This window comes from Oncorhynchus kisutch, linkage group LG21 (assembly GCF_002021735.2).
Source record: "Oncorhynchus kisutch isolate 150728-3 linkage group LG21, Okis_V2, whole genome shotgun sequence".
NCBI lineage: Eukaryota > Metazoa > Chordata > Actinopteri > Salmoniformes > Salmonidae > Oncorhynchus > Oncorhynchus kisutch.
The window spans coordinates 21,811,209-21,829,787 of NC_034194.2; the positions used below are offsets into that span (position 1 = coordinate 21,811,209).

The 18,579-nt window shown below is 40.8% G+C and overlaps 2 protein-coding genes across 5 annotated transcripts in view; both read right to left on the reverse strand.

Moving 5' to 3' along the window:
• Nucleotides 1-12,168, reverse strand: part of LOC109866515 (protein dispatched homolog 1) — a 73,484-nt gene extending 61,316 nt beyond the window's left edge. Inside the window, exons 1-2 of the mRNA XM_031800470.1 lie at nt 12,068-12,168; nt 6,809-6,906 (exon numbers count right to left, since the gene is read on the reverse strand). The gene's annotated coding sequence lies outside the window, so the exon portion shown is untranslated. The remainder of the gene's footprint in view (nt 1-6,808; nt 6,907-12,067) is intronic.
• An 89-nt stretch (nt 12,169-12,257) lies between these two features.
• On the reverse strand, nt 12,258-15,086 carry knstrn (kinetochore localized astrin (SPAG5) binding protein). 4 transcript variants are annotated; one of them, XM_020455214.2, is made up of 9 exons: nt 14,984-15,082; nt 14,520-14,554; nt 13,735-13,873; nt 13,616-13,645; nt 13,437-13,536; nt 13,120-13,234; nt 12,943-13,004; nt 12,723-12,797; nt 12,258-12,630 (listed from the first exon to the last, which is right to left on the reverse strand). In XM_020455214.2, exons 2-9 carry the CDS (start codon nt 14,548-14,550, stop codon nt 12,499-12,501), a joined length of 684 nt encoding a protein of 227 aa, XP_020310803.1. In that variant the 5' UTR covers nt 14,551-14,554; nt 14,984-15,082; the 3' UTR covers nt 12,258-12,498. The 4 variants fall into 4 exon arrangements, with proteins under 4 accessions (XP_020310803.1, XP_020310802.1, XP_020310804.1 ...); XM_020455213.2 differs by having other exon boundaries at nt 14,514-14,554; nt 14,984-15,079; XM_020455215.2 differs by lacking the exon at nt 14,520-14,554 and having other exon boundaries at nt 14,984-15,086.
• Nucleotides 15,087-18,579: the final 3,493 nt, after the last annotated feature.

Genomic DNA, 18,579 nt, shown 5'->3' on the forward strand with positions numbered 1-18,579 from the left:
TGAACACGAGAAACTCACTTAACCACCTGAACACGAGAAACTCAAGAAAATGGGATATAGGAATACTTTTTTTTCTTCTTACAAAATGGAAAGAAGGGGAGTTGCAATCTTGATCCCAAATTCAGTTAATTTTGAGTTTATGTAGAAATTAAAGAAAAGGAGGGTAGATTTATACTTGTTAAATATAAACTGGACAACAAGGAAGTTACATTTATTTAATGTATACGTGCCCCTGGGAGTGACATGGTCTTCTACGGGAAGGTGTTTGATTTAATTGCCACAGAAACCTCTGGCACTCTTATCTGTGGAGGAGATTTTAACACGATTTTAAACTCAAAATTTGACACAAATCAAAATAGGAAAATGAGTCTAGTTGCTAAAAAGATCAATAGGATATTGCAGGATCTAGGACTGCTCGATGTATGGCGTGACACCCATAAGACCGATAAGGAATATACTTTTTACTCATCCCGCCACACTGAATACTCCAGGTTAGACTACTTTTTCATGTACAATGCAGATAGACACAGCTTAAGGATTGTAGGATCGGGCAGAGTAACTTAGCAGGTCATAATGGAGTTTACCTAACTCTACACCTTGATAGCAAACCAATAAATACTATATCGTCTCAAATAAAACTGTGAAGGACCTCGGCGTTACTCTGGACCCTGATCTCTCTTTTGAAGAACATATCAAGACTGTTTCAAGGACAGCTTTTTTACATCTACGTAACATTGCAAAAATCATAAATGTTCTGCCCAAAAATGATGCAGAAAAATGTATCCATGCTTTTGTCACTTTTTCGGTTAGACTAGTGCAATTCTCTACTTTCCAGCTACCCGGATAAAGCACTAAATAAACTTTAGTTAGTGTCTAATACGGCTGCTAGAATCCTGACTAGAACCCAAACATTTGATCATATTACTCCAGTGCTAGCCTCCCTACACTGGCTTCAGTGCAAGGGCTGATTTCAAGGTTTTACTGCTAACCTACAAAGCATTACATGGGCTTGCTCCTACCCATCTTTCCAATTTGGTCCTGCCGTACATACCTACACGTACGCTACGGTCACAAGACACAGGCCTCCTAATTGTCCCCAGAATTTCTAAGCAAACAGCTGGAGGCAGGGCTTCCTCCTACAGAGCTCAATTTTTATGGAATGGTCTGCCTACCCATGTGAGAGACGCAGACTTGGTCTCGACCTTTAAGTCTTTACTGAAGACTCATCTCTTCAGTAGGTCCTATGATTGAGTGTAGTCTGGCCCAGGAGTGTGAAGTTGAATGGAAAGGCACTGGAGCAACGAACCGCCCTTGCTGTCTCTGCCTGGCCGGTTCCCCTCTCTCCACTGGGATTCTCTGCCTCTAACCCTATTACAGGGGCTGAGTCACTGGCTTACTGGTGCTCTTCCATGCCATCCCTAGGAGGGGTGTGTCACTTGAGTGGGTTGAGTCACTGACATGGTCTTCCTGTCTGGGTTTCCTCAAAGAAACATTCTACAAACTGTATTAAAAAGAAATGGGAAGAGGAACTTAACATTGAAATAACTGATGAAACATGGTTGAACATATTAGAGACTCAACAAAGCTCCACCAACTCAAGGTCATGGAGAGAATTATGTTGGAAGAATGTTAAACGTTTCTTCATAACACCTAAACTGAAATCAAAACAGACTGACTCCCTACACCCTTCTTGGAGAGAATGTGGGCTATCAAAGGGTGGATCACTCTCATATCTTCTGGTCCTGCTCTGCAATCAAAACTTACTGGGGAGAAATAAGATCGAACATTGGAAAAATAATGGGATTTGACATCGAACAAACATTCATTTCTTTGTACATGGGTGAAATACCTGATGACTTACACAATAGAGAAAAGTACCTCTTGAAGGTCCAACTGGCAGCCAGTAAAAAGGCTTTCACGAGGAAATGGCTACAAAAAGACCCTCCCACCGTGGCCCAATGGATAGATATTGTAAAAGAAATACACCATGTGAGCGTATGACCTTTGTTTTAAAAACTCAAGAGAAGAGAGGCCGGGAATACTGGGAAAAATGGGTTTCGTACTTGAAAATGGTCTAATTCAAAGATGATGTCAACGTAACTAATATGATGAATGTATGATGTGCGCTGTAACTGACAGATCTTTTTTGTTCTTTTACTTTACTTTATTTGTATTTTCTTTGTGTTCCTCAATAAAAACAAAGTATAAAAATTTTTTTACAAAATATGACTACAAAGAAATATAGAACCATAAGCGTGAAATGTTGAAACCTCAGGAAATAAACTTCCTCTGAAAATAGAGGCAAAACACAATCACTTCTAAACTTAAGTACATTTCATTTTAAGTTTGTAAAAAGAGGTAAAACCCCTGCATCCTGAAGTCACTTGGAAATCAGATGCAAGGTGCTGAGAGTGCCTCTTTAGTGAGTTACATATTCCATATGCATGCCATTACTCAGCATGGCTTCCACTGATTCCTATGGGGACCTGACCTTTCCTCACTAATGGGCTCTCACAGAGCACCTTTTCAAAGTTTGCGTGTGTGCGCGCGAGCGTGTTTGCGTGTGCGTGTGCGTGTGTGTGTGTGTGTGTGTGTGTGTGTGTGTGTGTGTGTGTGTGTGTGTGTGTGTGTGTGACCACAGGTCATTGAGGTCAATGATCCTATTAAGATGTTACAAGTACAGTATGACAAATCAGTTTTAGAGCTCTTTCCATACTGGAACAATAACCTACTGCTATCCAATATGTTTGCAAAAACTTTGAAAGAATGTAAATAGCAGAATATCTGCTACCGGAGTTTTAGGTAGAATATTTCATGCGGGGAATCAATGTAAAACGTATTGAAAGCATTAAAAAAATGGTTCAAAGAAAGTTGCATCTTTCTGATCTCTCTTTGAGGTCAGTCCACCTGAACTGCATTATTTTTTTCCCCTGCTTTTTTTCCTGGAGAAAAGGGGAGGGTGATGGTTTGCAGCAATGGTCAATTTAAAAGTCAGATTGTCATATATTATAATAATGTGCTCTGACAACTCTATTGACTCCAGTCCACATTTTTGGGGAAATAAAATAATGGAACTAATACTCAACACCTGTTCCTTTTCAGCATCCCCAGTATATCAAATATGCAAACAGTGACAGCTGCGCCGCAGACTGAGATAGCAGAACCGGGCAATGAGAAAGACAGAGCCATGCGTTGTTCTCTCTGCTTTATCTTGTGGGCCCAGGTCAAATAGCTGAAAACAGAGTGTAATGGTTAAGTCAGTAATATTTAACATGTGGCTTTTGAAGGAACAGCACGCACTATCGATTTCTCCCATCTAAGCGGAGATTCAGAGAAGCAGCCCTATCAGCAGCCTGGCTTCAATTATGGGCTCCATAAAGCCCAGTGATAGAGCTGGTGTGATGTACAGCCTGGTAGATGCCAGGATCCATCCCATCCACCGGCATGCCTGCTGACGACACACATGCCATCGTACCAGGTGAATGCTAAGGGAAGTTTAATAGAGATCGTCAAGCTAGGACAGGTTTATGGGTTAGTGAGGTGACAAGATGGTGCTCTCTCTCTCAGTAATGAGGACAGCGTCTAGAAATGAATATCGTAAACTTCAGACTAGATTTGATGGAGGGATTCATTAAACTGTAACTAAAGGTTAAAGACAAGTAGATGTGAAAGCAGTTAAAGGGACTGTGGAATTCTTCCACATTTAGGACAGGAGAGGAAAACAGCTCTAAAGAGTGACAGTTGAATATAATACGATCAGTTATAAAATGTATCAATCCAGTTCCACTACCTTCAAACCCGTATTTAAGCACAGGCCAAGAGTCTCTACAAGGAATGGTGAAATGACTCAGACTTAAGACTTCCGTTCAACTTACTTTGTATGTATTTGTCATGCAGTCAATAGCTACTTTGCTGAGGTCAAATCATCACTAAGAGTAGGCTTTGCCTCCAGAGCCACTGGTTTGAAGTTGAAGGGTCATGAACTTACAAGGGAACTTCAGGACGACTTGACTAAGGCCTACATACAATTGAACTACTCCAATCTTACTCATTCTTGGTATTTCCAATAACCAAGGGATATTTCAGTAGTTATTCCAATCAGTTATACTACACAAAAGACTGAACTCTACATTACTCTATGACCTTTACTTCAACAGCATTGGGCTGGCAATGACTAAGCAGTTAATACAAGCACTGTTTCAGTCTTATGTCTCTACAGGGAGATTAGACAAGGCAATGTGTATGATTCAAGTGGGAGCAGGGATTGGATTCGCCCGTCTCTCTCTCATCTAAATGTAAGAGCCAATGATGCGTTATAGATGGTAAGAGTGTAGTCAAGCCTTTAGTGGAACCAACCAGTCCGCTTTACCCATGTCACCACTAGATGGAAGATGTTAAACCTAACTTCAATGGGGGGGCTACTGAAAATGACAGAGGCACCCACCAGAGCCTTTTCTTATATTACAAATTACAGTAAGAGCACATTCAACACATACAGTAAGAGAACATTCTTAGGTTTCTGAGAATGCTGATAGCTCCACTGGTGCATATTCACGCAGCAATAAAAAAAAACGAGGCCAACAGCAGGTGTCCAGCCCAGTTGTCCGAGGATGGCAGGGGTGGAACAGGGATTGGAAAGAGACCCTTCCGAGATGCTCCTCCTATAGGACAGGACAGCACTCAGATAGTCCAGACAGAGGAACAGTAACAGTCTATATGTGTTCTGAGCTGGAGCTGGCCAAGCATGCTAAACTCAAGAGGAATTTACAGTCAAGGCCACAGTCCACACAGCAGTCAACAAAGCTGCAGTTGTCATTTATAAGGATGAGCCATTCCAAAGCCCTGACCTGCTCAATTTATACACATACAAATACACATCACAGACAAACTGAATTGGTCCACTCACACAGACAGCATCGTGAGGAAGGCGCAGCAGCGCCTCTTCAACCTCAGGAGGCTGAAGAAATTTGGCTTGTCACCATAAGCACTCACAAACTTCTACAGATGCACAATCGAGAGCATCCTGGCGGGCTGTATCACCGCCTGGTATGGCAACTGCACCGCCCTCAACCGTAAGGCTCTCCAGAGGGTAGTGAGGTCTGCACAACGCATCACCGGGGGCAAACTACCTGCCCTCCAGGACACCTACACCACCCGATGCTACAGGAAGGCCATAAAGATCATCAAGGACATCAACCACCCGAGCCACTGCCTGTTCACCCCGCTGTCATCCAGAAGGCGAGGTCAGTACAGGTGCATCAAAGCTGGGACCGAGAGACTGAAAAACAGCTTCTATCTCAAGGCCATCAGACTGTTAAACAGCCACCACTAACATTGAGTGGCTGCTGCCAACACACTGTCAATGACACTGACTCTACTCCAGCCACTTTAATAATGGGAATTGATGGGAAATGATGTAAATATATTACTAGCCACTTTAAACAATGCTACCTTATATAATGTTACTTACCCTACATTATTCATCTCATATGCATACGTAGATACTGTACTCTATATCATCGACTGCATCCTTATGTAATACATGTATCACTAGCCACTTTAACTATGCCACTTGGTTTACATACTCATCTCATATGTATATACTGTACTCGATATCACCTACTGTATCTTGCCTATGCTGCTCTGTACCATCACTCATTCATATATCATTATGTACATATTCTTTATCCCCTTACACTGTGTATTTTTCGTTATTACTGCATTGTCGGAACTAGAAGCACAAGCATTTCCCTACACTCGCATTAACATCTGCTAACCATGTGTATGTGACAAATAAAATTTGATTTGATTTGAATTTAACCATAAGAGTTTCACCGGGATATATTAGTTATTCATAAAACATCTATTGACGGATTAAATAGATAAGCAGATTCAAAACAAAACTTTTGGTCTTACAAATCTTCTAAATAAGTGGCTCTGGTGGTGATTTACTCTCCCTCTGATAATTGAAACATGCATTTATTGATTACGCTACAGGCATTTTAATGTTTGACATTCCACAATAAGACACAATCCATCTTCCAACATATAAAAAAATGAACTATCCTTCGACATACTTCATCCTTTGGGTGACATTTTCTTCAGAGCACCTGGACACTCAGGCCTCAGTGGCCTGGATGCAGCATTTTAAGGCCTGGGGCAGTAAACAGGTCACAGTTCCCTGAGGACCACCTCCAGTATCTGAGTGTGGAAAACTTTAACCCCCCCTATCCTATCTACCAGCCAGGATGGGCTCCCCTCCTCTCACTTAAGTCCCTCACAGTCCCTACAGCCAGTCATGAGTATATCTCAGAGTTTATGCCTTTTGCAGATAGATTTTTTTTGAGTACCTTTCTCCATAAAATACTCAGGGCTGAACACATCTGTTTTTCTATCCGCATTTTTATTTTGTTGGTTCAGTTAACTTGATGTTCATAAAGAACAATTAAGAAAAATACAAATGCATTGGTTGCGGATGCAACTGCCAAAAATATTGGCAAAACTTGGCAAATTATTTATTCTCCCCCCCAACCAGAAATATGAAATCATAGCAGTGTTTTCCCTTCTATCATAGCTTCTCACACACTCTCTTTTGTTTAGTTAGCATTTGAGCACCCCCATGTGGGAATTGTTGAAAACTGCTAAATTCTGTGTGGATTCCATCACCTGAGACCATTCCAGAGGTCTATCGTTTTGAATGAAAAACATTTTCAGCCTAACTTAGGACCTCTATTAGGTCATGACTGGCTTGTGTGTATTAATGTGAAACATGCAAGGGGGAGTGTCTAACTTATTAAAAGGTACTTACTGGGAATTCTCAGACCATGTCAGAATGTAGCCTAATCTCCGGGCTCTGGCCTCCAGTTCTGACAGCATATGATCTCAGTCCACTGGCTTCCTGAATCCCTGATAAAAACATGACATTGACAAAGTAGAGTTCTAATCAGTGGAGTATTCTTGGATTCTCTGTGGAGAACCGCATTCTCCAACCTTGGTTGGAAGGCTAGGCTATATAACAAAAATACTGTACAATACATATTTCAGTGACATGAGCAAATAAGGGAACATCTCTAGAAGAAAAGAAGGGATCAGCATTCCTCTTAAGTCACATATTTAAGCCGATATAGCCTAAGTTCAACTGCAAAAACAACACTTTATGTAAAGCATTGCAACCATTATCACTACCGTTTCACATTAGATGTATATAAGAATTCAATGTTGACCATTTAAGAAACTAAACCACTTCCTCCATTGAGTTGCATGCAGAATCCACTCGTTTTGTTTCTCAGCTGATGCTGGTTGTTTCCTTTCCAGCAATTTCAGAGACTGAAGTGGAGACAAAAGTAAGCCTACCCATGCCCAAATATCTAGTTTTCAGAATTATGTTCAGAGAGCAGGATCTAAAATTAGGCCTAACCCATTCTGTTTTCTCAACTATCGGTCTGTGATGAAATAGGCTGGCCATTCTCATCCTAACATCTTTATCTAGAGGGGGTGAAAAATGGGGTCATCCATCCAGCAAGTGTCGGGAACTGGATAGTGTGCAACCCCAGGAGAGACTGTATAATTTACTCCCATAGTAAATCCTGAGGCGTCTGTGCATGGGCAAACAGACTGACTGGGGCTTCCTGGGCCTCAGACTCAGGGATTCTCTTTTAATGATGCGGAGAGCGAGGAGAAGCCACATGGCTGTACAAGAACCATTCCTCTACCCTAGGCCCTAAGGGGAAAGAGGCCATAGAGCAAGGCTCATGTCTCAATGTCTGCATCAACAAAAACATGTGTTCCTTCTCACTGGTTTTTTACAAAGTTAGATTCGTATTCATACATACCTGAGTTTAGAATAACAAAGATTTTTCCCAAAATAGAAACCCAATTTCAATGTTATTGAAGAGCATCTTGTACCTGGAGATTATTTTGTGATGGGGATAACATTGATGCAGTTACATATCGGAATATTATTTTTGCACTAGTGGGCTGAACCTGCACCAAGTATTTTTCTTCCTTCATAGCTTGTTCTCCAGTTAGTTCTTCCAGTTAGCCAACTAGTTTTTAGCACTTTACATCTATGACTGATTAAAACTAATTTCTCTCATGGCTCTTTCTCGTCTCTCTGCAGCTGATATATGGCGAGCAATATGTTTGGAACATCAAATTGCAATAGATATCATATAAACACCATAGTATCGTGGTAATATCGTATCATGAGGCCTCTGGCAATTCCCAGCCCTAGTCATATTTGTGAAAGAGCTCGGAAAAAGATGTGTTGTGTGATAATTATGCTTTATTACTTTTTTTCTCTGACCCAATCGCTCAAACATTAGGCCTTATTTCCCACACAGAACAGCAAACACTCTTAGCTAGGGAGCTGTTGGTCACATTCATATGATGTAAAGTAGGCATGAGAACTGGATTAATAAGAGAAACACTTCCACCAACTAACAGTGCCCCATAATTAAAATGGCCAAGCTGTGTTTTCTACTAGCACAGCCACATATAACTAATAGACATACCAGAGCTGACCCACACCACCAGAGCCATTCTTGTGTGATTCATGTTGTTTGTCAGAAAGCAGGATGAGGCAGCATTACATTAAATCAAGTTTCACACTTCCTTCTCGCCCTCTCATTAGGGTGAAGAAAGGTAATTTTGGAGGCATTGGGTGGTGCCGTGAAAATTAGCGCTCTCTTCAAATTGTTGTAATGCAAAAGAATTGAAAGCAAGGGACAATGTATGAGGAATGTAGGAAACAAGAATAATTACTTCAAGCCAAGTTTGCGGGTGAATGGACATTAAAACTTCTTCCCCTTTCAGACCCTACATGTAGCTGTCAAAAACAAATGGCTGTAGAGAGAAAGGGATGTCACTGCTTTATGATGTGAAAAGAGCAGGTTCAAAGGGGTACAATGCATTTCTCGTATTCTTCTCCCCTCAAGCTCTGTAAGGTTGGATGGGGAGCGTCACTGTACAGCTATTTTCAGGTCTCTCCGGGGATGTTCGATCGGGTTCAAGCCAGGCTCTGGCTGGGCCATTCAGAAACTTGTACCGAAGCCAGTCCTTTGTCTTTGTGTCGTTGTCCTGTTGGAAGGTGAAACGTCACCCCAGTCTGAGGTCCTGAGCGCTCTGGAGCAGGTTATCTTCAAGGATCTCTGTACTTTGCTCCATTCATCTTTCCCTTGATCCTGACTAGTCTCCCAGTCCCTGCTGCTGAAAAACATACCCACAGCATGATGCTGTCACCACCATGCTTCACCGTAGGAATGGTGCCAAGTTTCTTCCAGATGTGACGCTTGACATTCATGCCAAAGAGTTCCCACTTGGTTTCATCAGACCAGAGAACCTAGTTTCGTATGATCTGAGTGTTTAGGTGCCTTTTGGCAAACTCCAAGCAGGCTGTTTTGCCTTTTACTGAGGAGTGGCTTCAGTCTGGCCACTCTACCATAAAAGGCCTGATTGGTGGAGTACTGCAGAGATGGTTGTCCTTCTGGAAGGTTCTCCCATCTCCACAGAGGAACTCGGTCAGTGACCATTGGGTTCTTGGTCACTTCCCTGACCAAGGCCCTTCTCCAACCATTTGCTCAGTGTGGCCAGCTCTAGGAAGAGTCTTGTTGGGTCCAAACTTCTTCCATTTAAGAATGATTGAGGCCACTGTGTTCTTGGTATCAAACCATTTCTGCAGCATTGAAGGTGCCCCTTCCCCAGACCTGTGCCTTGACACAATCCTATCTCAGCCCTCTACGGACAATTCCTTCGACCTTATGGTTTGGTTTTGCTCTGACATGTACTGTCAACTGTGGGAGCATATATAGAAAGGTGTGTGCCTTTAAAAATCATGTCCAATCAATTGAATTTACCTCAGGTGGACTCCAATCAAGTTGTAGAAACATCAAGGACGATAAACGGAAATAGGATGCACCGGAGCTCAATTTTGAGTTATCGCAAAGAGCCTGAATACTTACGGAAATAAGGAATGTTTTTTATTTGCAATAAATGAGAGAAAAATAGAAACCTGTTTTTGCTTTGTCATTATGGGGTATAGATTGATGAGGAAAAACATTAACTTTATCAATTTTAGAATAAGGCTGTAACATAAGATAATGTGGAAAAAGTGAAGGGGGTATGAGTACTTTCTGAATGCACTGCAAATGAGAAACCCCATTGAAGACATGAGAAAAACACATACAACTGAAAAAGTTTGACATTGGCATGGGCTATAAATTGGGTAAGTGATTATATGGTATTTCCATAGCATGTTTCCTGCCAAAAACCAGCATATAATTTTACAAAATAGGCATTGGCACATCAGTCTCATCCACAAATGATTTACTGGCATGTCTGACATTTCTAGCTTAGCCAAGTCTACATTTGGAGACTGTGGCAAATGCAATACACTATAGCCATTTTACCCATGAAAGTGGATAGCTAGTAAGCAAACTAAGATAGCAATGCAAGCCACACAATATAGGCAAAGTTGCATTTGGATGGTGGCCTCGACTTAAAATTAACAAGCTGAATTCATTAAAGTAAAGATTCCCTCTACCACAGATGAAAAGGGTTAACTAGCTAGTTATCTTTGCCTCTACAATTTTAGACCTGGCTTAGATAACTGGATCATTCCTATTAGGAAGTGCCTTTTCTGTCCCAAGGAAATATCCGTTATTTGGTGTAAAATATAAATTACAAAATGCTTTAAATAAGGTCAGGTGTCCTTTACCTTAACACCAAATATGGACTCTGAAAGGGTGTAGGTGGTTTTCCCCAGGAGCTGTTTATCAAGTGCCACAAGAAATAGAAGCCAATACATGTTGAACATTATTTTATAGGTAGCATTATCAATAAAACAATTGTATTATAAGATTCTGTATGTCTCAGATATCACTTTTCACCCTGTTAGTTTGTAGTAATTCTCCATTTAAGAAAACCCCTTCCTACAATGACACCACATTCAGGAAGTGTCATAATTTCTTTGGTGGGAAAGCTATGGCGCAAAGCTAAATAATTATAAAACACAGTTGTATCTACTTGTCACCTGTTAGTCTATGTCCCACTCAAATGTCCACCCCGTTAGGCTACTTTTTTAATTAATCGTTGTTTGATAAATAAGTTAAAATCCCGTTCAAGTGTTCACCATTCTGCTAGCTAAATCTTGCGCACTCAGAGCTATAGCTAATTTAGGCTCAAAATGTCCGTTTGGTTCCACCCTGTTTAAATGTCTGAGCTTTACGAATACGTTTGATATTATATTCAATTGCCCTTTGACAGAATCCATGTTTTATGTTGTCGGAATGGCACCGCATAGGAATAACCAAGATAGCAGAAGTGCGTTCTCGCCTACCTCCCTAACATAACACATCCCAGGTAGGGAGTTAAAAGGCAGCTGTTAGGTTGGGTCACGGCCACTCCACCAGCCGCAAGACTCTACAGGGCAGGGGTGGTAAGCTCTGCCGAATGCACCTTAACTGTCCTCACAAGCCATCAATCCAGGACACCTACATCACAACAAGTGTCGCAGGAAGGCCAAGAAGATCTCTGCCACCCGAGCGACGGTCTGTTCTCCCCGCGACCATCACTCAGACAGTGTCATGGCAACTATCACTGGCCAATAGCTTCTACCTCCAGAACATCAGGGTGCTTAAGTCACTAGGCAGTGAACATTTACCCTGTCCCAACGGAATGGTATAATTGTTACAGCTGTAAATATGTATATTAGTTCATTCACTTCTCCCCTATGGACATTGTACACGCCCAATGGACATTTATCATCGCTAGTTGAAAATGTGCATATTAGCACTAACTTTTGTTACCTGCACTGTTGGGAGCATAACATTTCACTGTACACTGCAATTATTTGTGCGACCCTGTGCACGTGACTAATAAACAAAAGCTTTCAGCCTGTGTGCAACAGATTCAGATCATTTTTTACAATTAACTACACATAGCTAGAAATGCCCAATGGCAAACTAGGCTAGCAAGGTAATCTAGTTCAAGCCAGTAAACTGCGAGTTATGCCATCATTCAACACAGGTATTTAAGATACAAAAGAACGCATGTAGCTATGGTTTCTTACTTCAGTCTATCCCGACAAAAAAAACGTGTTCTTGGGTTAGTGTAGTCAATCTGCGAGCAGTGTGTGCAGACTTGCGTCTAACTTCCGGTAGGCAGCTTTCGTTAAACGAATTTCAAAATAAAAGCTGTGCAAAAACTTGGACTAAGAAATCGCTTCTTTTTTCCCCCTTTACAAGAGAAACGGACCCGAATTACCATGGGATAAATTGAAAAGTTTAATATACAAGAAAGAAATCAATGAATTTGTGTCAAGCAAAACACTGACAGTTCAATCACTTTTAAATTGTGCAGTCTTCTAGATGAATAACATATGACTAAGTGAAAACAACTTTTGCAGGTAGTAATGATCAAAATTACTTATCAAAGTTAGTTGAAAGATACAAAATATTTACTTACATTTACACTAAAATCAAAGACACACACACACAATATCTACTCCAACAAGAGCTGCTCTGCTTCCTCAAGAGCCTTATCCATTTCTTCAACTTCCAAGGAGAAATTCTCCCTCTCCTGCACCAGATGCTCCCGAGAATCGGTGAGAGCCTTCATGGTCTTTTGAACTTCCTGGAAATTAATTGTAAACAAGCTCTAGACAGACTGGCATACAGGATTAGTGTCAATTCTGCTTTCATGTCAATCAAACATATGGAACTTACTGTTAGTTGTGCACTTTGTTCTGTTGCCATGTCACCAAATGTCTGCAGTTCACGTAACAGATCTTGGGATACGTTCTGTATTGTTGGGAGAGATCCATTTGAAAGAAATCACTAAACACAATTACAAAGCCAGATTCCTGCAAACAAGGACCTGAGTAACATTTGAGTCTAAATAATCAGACTGGAGTTCAACCATATGGCCGACAAAAAAAGACCTTACCACCACCTCTCTTTGTTGATCCTCATTTTGCTGTGCAGTTTTTCCTATTTTCTCTCCCAAAACTGAGAAATAAAGTCAGAAGAAAGGTTAAAGTAATCTTTAGAAAGCTCACCAAACTGTCCAAATAAACACTCTGAACCTGTAACGGTGAACCAATTCCTGTCATCTAATGATTACCTGGATCAATATTTCCAGCAACTAGTAGCACATGGCAGTCCTTCAGTTGTTTCTGGACGTCTGCATTGGTTCCTTGGAGGTCACTGCATCGTTGTTCCAGCTGGGCAACTTTTTGCTGCAAAATTAAACACTTGTGTCGTTTATAAACTGACTACAGTGAAAGAGTGCACAATATAGCACTGAACCAAACAGAGAACAGTGACTATTCTCCTTCCTAAGACCTTCCATTCAATAGCCCATTGAAAAACCCTAGTGCATTTTGTTCACATAATAGCAGACATTGGGAACATAGTGAATCATCCCTTTAACGAACTTACCTGTGTTTCTGTAAGGTTTTTCTGCAGTTCTTCATTGGCTTCCAGTAAAAGTTGATTATGGCTCTTGAGTTCTGACTGCTGCCCATATCTGGTGGAAGGTCTATTAAAACAAAGACAATGCTATGAGAATGTAATTGTCAAATGTATTTCTCCCAACTTATAAAAAAGGGGTATCTTACCCTTTATGCACTTTAGCTACAACATTCTTTCTGGAAAGAAAAGAGAATGTAGATAGTCTTAACATCTTGCCCATACATAGCCTTTGTTATGTTCCCATTGTAAATTGAAAGTCAGTCACCTTGGTACATTCTCATTGAGAGGCTTGAAAATAACAGTTTTTGGAAAGAAATTGAAGTCTGACGGTACAGCAGTCTCTTTGAAAACGTATTTATTGGCCACCCTCTTCATTTCTGCAGCACTGCCAGCAGGTCGCACACCTGATATAGGTAAAGAACAAAATGCGAAATTAAGATTAGACAAGTAGCCCGGAGACAGATGTAGAATTTCATTGTATTCAACGTGAGCAATAAATTAGCATTTTGATCAGGAAAGTTCTCAAGACATGTATAAGCCAAAATGTTGCCTAAAAGTATATTTTAATTGACTTGTGATTGGTACTTTTGAAAGTAGGAACGGGAGACCTATCCACAGGAAAGTATAATTAAATTCAACTTAACCGTGTAAACAGTGCACAACATTTACGTTTATTGCGCCGACTGCAGGTTATGGAAATCTGAATGCACTACCAGAGCATTGAAAAAAATATAATTATACTTTCATGTGGATATGCCTCACATTCCTATCTGCAAATGGACAAACTGCACGGACAACAGGTCAAGTTAAAATATAATTTAAGTCAACATTCTGGCTTGTGGAGGTTTGTGAGGGGAATTGTCCTGAGCCAAAGGCTTTCTGCCCGACCTAGAATTTAATATCGGGTTTCCAGACTGAGCCAAGATGCTTACTAGTTGCATTTTTTGTTGAATGACAAGACAAACACCGAAAACACTGCTATCCCGCAGGCTTGCGGTGGAGGCGAGTTGTATGAATGTAGAAACTGAAGGGGAAATAACTTACACTTACTCTGTCCGCATCTAGGAATTTTCGATGCCATCAAACTGTGTCCAACGAAAATTGTAACTTTTAGCAATAAATATCCAAATTACACAACAAGCCAACAGCTGGCTAGTGACTGGCTATGAACTCCAACATATAAATTCACGCCACTTCAATACAGTTACGACCGGAAGTGACTTTCGTAACAGGTTAGGATAATTAACGTAGAAAGTTACGAGAAATAGGTTAAGGTTTGGAAAAGGGTTAACGAAAATCCCGGCCGTAACTGTATCGAAGTGGCGTGAAAAGAGTATCCCAGCTCCAGAACTATCAGCAGGGAAAGACGTAGCTATTCAACTCAAATGTACACCTCCACACCCACAGAATAAAACACTGAATGGGTAATATTCTGACATATCTGATTAATGTAGCAATAAAACAAAGCTTTCTTCCCGTATATTGTACTCAATAATAAAAACAGAGAAACTTACTTTAGAAAGCGCCCGTTCTGTTACAGCTAGCTCAATGAAGGCGCCAGACGATTTGAAAATATTGGTAACGTCACTTCCGTACCATGTTACATCAACACTGGAAATTACGTAGAGGGCTTTTTTTTTACATCAGTGATTCCGACAGGGGACACACTGCTTCAATGCGAAGTGATTTACTTTTCCAAAGCAGCTGGTCAATGTCTTAACATTAATAAATGTGAGCTCATGGCTGTCAAAGATTGTGTGAAACTGAAGATCTCGTACAATGCTGTGTACTACTCCCTTCACAGAACAGTGAAAACTGGCTCTAACCAGAATAGAAAGAGTGGGAGGCCCCGGTGCACAACTGAGCAAGTGTCTAGTTTGACAAACAGACACCTCAACTGGCAGCTTCATTAAATAGTACCCACAAACACCAGTCTCAAAGTCAACAGTGAAGAGGTGACTCAGGGATGCTGGCCTGCTACGCTGAGTTGCAAAGAAAAATATATATCTCAGACTGGGCAATAAAAATAAGAGATTAAGATGGCAAAAGAACACAGACACTGGACAGAGGAACTCTACCTCGAAGGTGAGCATTCCGGAGTCGCCTCTTCACGTTGAGACTGGTGTTTTGCGAGTACTATTTAATGAAACTGCCAGTTGCAGACTTGTGAGGCGTCTGTTTCTCAAATGAGACACTCTAATGTACTTGTCCTCTTGCTCAGTTGTACACCGGGGCCTCACACTCCTCGTTCTATTCTGATTTGAGACAGTTTGAGCTGTTCTGTGAAGGGAGTAGTACACAGTATTGTACAAGATCTTCAGTTTCTTGGCAATTTCTCACATGGAATAGCCTTCATTTCCCAGAACAAAAATAGACTGACGAGTTTCAGAAGAAAGATGTTTGTTTCTGGCCATTTTGAGCCTGTAATCGAACCCACAAATGCTGATGCTCCAGATACTCAACTAGATTTATTGCTTCTTGAAATCAGGACAACAGTTTTCAGCTGTGCTAACATAATTGCAAAATGGTTTTCTAATGATCAATTGGCCTTTTAAAATGATAAACTTGGATTAGCAAACACAGCGTGCCATTGGAACACAACGTGCCATTGGAACACAGGAGTGATGGTTGCTGATAATGGGCCTCTGTACGCCTATGTAGATATTCCTTTTTTTTATCAGCCGTTTCCAGCTACAATAGTCATTTACAATGTCTACACTGTATTTCTGATCAACTTGATGTTATTTTAATGGTCAAAAATGTTTGCTTTTCTTTCAAAAACAAGGACATTTCTAAGTGACCCCAAACTTTTGAACGGTAGTGTACCTACTTATTAACAAAATTAATGAAGTTTGTTTTAAATTATTCATAAATATTATCCTGCCAACCACTATATGAAGAAGTAAAAACAATACATAAATTCAAATGTCCCTGTATTTAGCACCATCCATCATTCCTTCTATTCTGACCAGTTTCCCTGTGCCTGCCAGCACCATGCTTCACTGTAAGGATGGTGTTCTCAGGGTGATGGAGAGGTGTTGGGTTTGCACCAGACATTTTCTTTGATTGCCAAAAAGCTACATTTTAGTCTCATCTGACCAGAGTACCTTCTTCCATATGTTTGGGGAGTCTCCCACATGCCTTTTGGTGAACACCAAACGTGTTTGCTTATTTTTTTCTTTAAGAAATCTTCTTAGGGCTAGGCCCTTTTTTTCTCCACTTCCTGCCTGAATGACGTGCTCAAAGTAAACTGCCTGTAGCTCAGGCCTGAAGACAGGATATGCATATAATTGCTATCATTGGGAAGAAAACACTTTGAAGTTTGTAGAAATGTTAAAATAATATAGGAGAATATAACACAATAGATATGGTAAGAGAAAATCCAAAGAAAAACCAACTGGAAATGGGGTGTTTTGAGAGACCATCCTCTTAGAAATGCAAGGGAAACATCATATTGAAAATTAGAGCAAGGGGAACTACTACTTCAAGGTCTCAGAGCAAGTGACGTCACCGATTGAAACGCTATTTAGCGCACACTGCTAACTAAGCTAGCCGTTTCACATCCGTTACATACGGCTTAAAGTGGTCATATGGACAGATACTCCAATCTCCGCTGTGGAGCTTTGCAGCTCCTTCAGGGTTATCTTTGGTCTCTTTGTTGCCTCTCTGATTAATGACCTCCTTGCCTGGTCCGTGAGTTTTGGTGGAAGAAATTTGTCTTGGCCCCAAAAACCCTCACAAACTTTTAGAGATGCACAGTTGAGAGCATCCAGTCGGGCTGTATCACCGCCTGGTACGGCAACTTCACTGCCCTTAACCACAGAGCTCTCCAGGGGGTGGTGCGGTCTGCTCAAGGCATCACTGGGGGCAAACTACCTGCCCTCCAGGACACCTACAGCACCCGATGTCACAGGAAGGCCAAAATGATCATCAAAGACAACAACCACCCGAGCAACTGATTGACAAAACAATTCTCACTCGACCAACAGCCTATCAACCAAACAATCTACCAGTCGACTAAATGGGGTCATCCCTAATATTTGGTGTGTAGTTGGTTGGCTTTGCTAGTTAGCAAGCTGAGATCTCTGCTCAAGTTGGCTAACGTTAGCTCAAACCAAAATAAAATGATATTTGTCACATGCGCTGAATACAATAGGTGTAGACCTTACTGTGAAATGTTTACTTACAAGCCCTTAACCTTTCAAGAAATAGAGTTAAGAAAATATTTACTAAATAAACTAATGTAAAAAGGAACCCAATAAAATAACAATAACGAGGTTATATACAGGGGGTACCGGTATCAAGTCAATGTACTGGGGTACAGGTTAGTCGAGATAATTTATGAATGTAGTGAGGGGTAAAATGACTAGCTTGCTAGTGATGTTTTAGGGAGAATAGGCTAGCTCCCTGTAGAATCAAGAGGGGATGGGGAGAAGATTAGATGTGCAGGTGCTTCAATTGGGTTGTTGTAGTACCCAGATGAGATGACAGCAAACTGTTACAGAGATCAAATCTGAGATTTCACCTTTTATCTTAGTTAGATAACTAGATATCAATGTCGAAACAATGCAATAATATACATTTTATTGGCTTGCTATGAGCTGCTTTTCATGAAAATGTATATCTGATATAGCTAGCTAGTTGTTCTGGTGTAATGTCTATGAAATATTACAGCCACAACATCATGACCATGCATCTGCAGACCAGCAAGGAGGAGAAATGCCTGCTTTGGTGAGCTAGAACAACATCAACTATAATATCAGATGGGCATTTTCTAGGAAAAGCATGGACAGAGCTAGCCATCTATCTGTATTAAATATGATTATGTTTTCATCTTTTTGTACTGTAATGCTATATGTCTTAAATTGTTTAAATCATCAGCATGAAGAATCCAGAATTCTGCTGAATTGTCAAGTGGACTGAATTCTCATTCAAATAATGTTGTGCCTCTTTCAGATCTGCCAAACAAACACAACTCTGCTTCTGTTGGGTAGGCTCCTTCCATGATGGCCCTGTCTAGGATCAGTTTAGCCTTTTAGATCCTAATGAATCAAATTATATGGACTGATGGGACCTGACCCTAGATCAGCACTCCTGCTCTTGGATGCTT

What these genes read in the sequence shown, in the direction of transcription:
- knstrn (XM_020455213.2), bottom strand. Translation starts at nt 14,550, where the DNA reads ATGGCATCGAAAATTCCTAGATGCGGACAGAGTAAGT. An exon ending in CTCAATGAGAATGTACCAAG is followed by an intron (nt 13,646 to 13,734) that starts GTGACTGACTTT and finishes TTTTCTTTCCAG; the next exon opens with AAAGAATGTTGTAGCTAAAG. An exon ending in AACAAAGTGCACAACTAACA is followed by an intron (nt 12,631 to 12,722) that starts GTAAGTTCCATA and finishes ATTAATTTCCAG; the next exon opens with GAAGTTCAAAAGACCATGAA.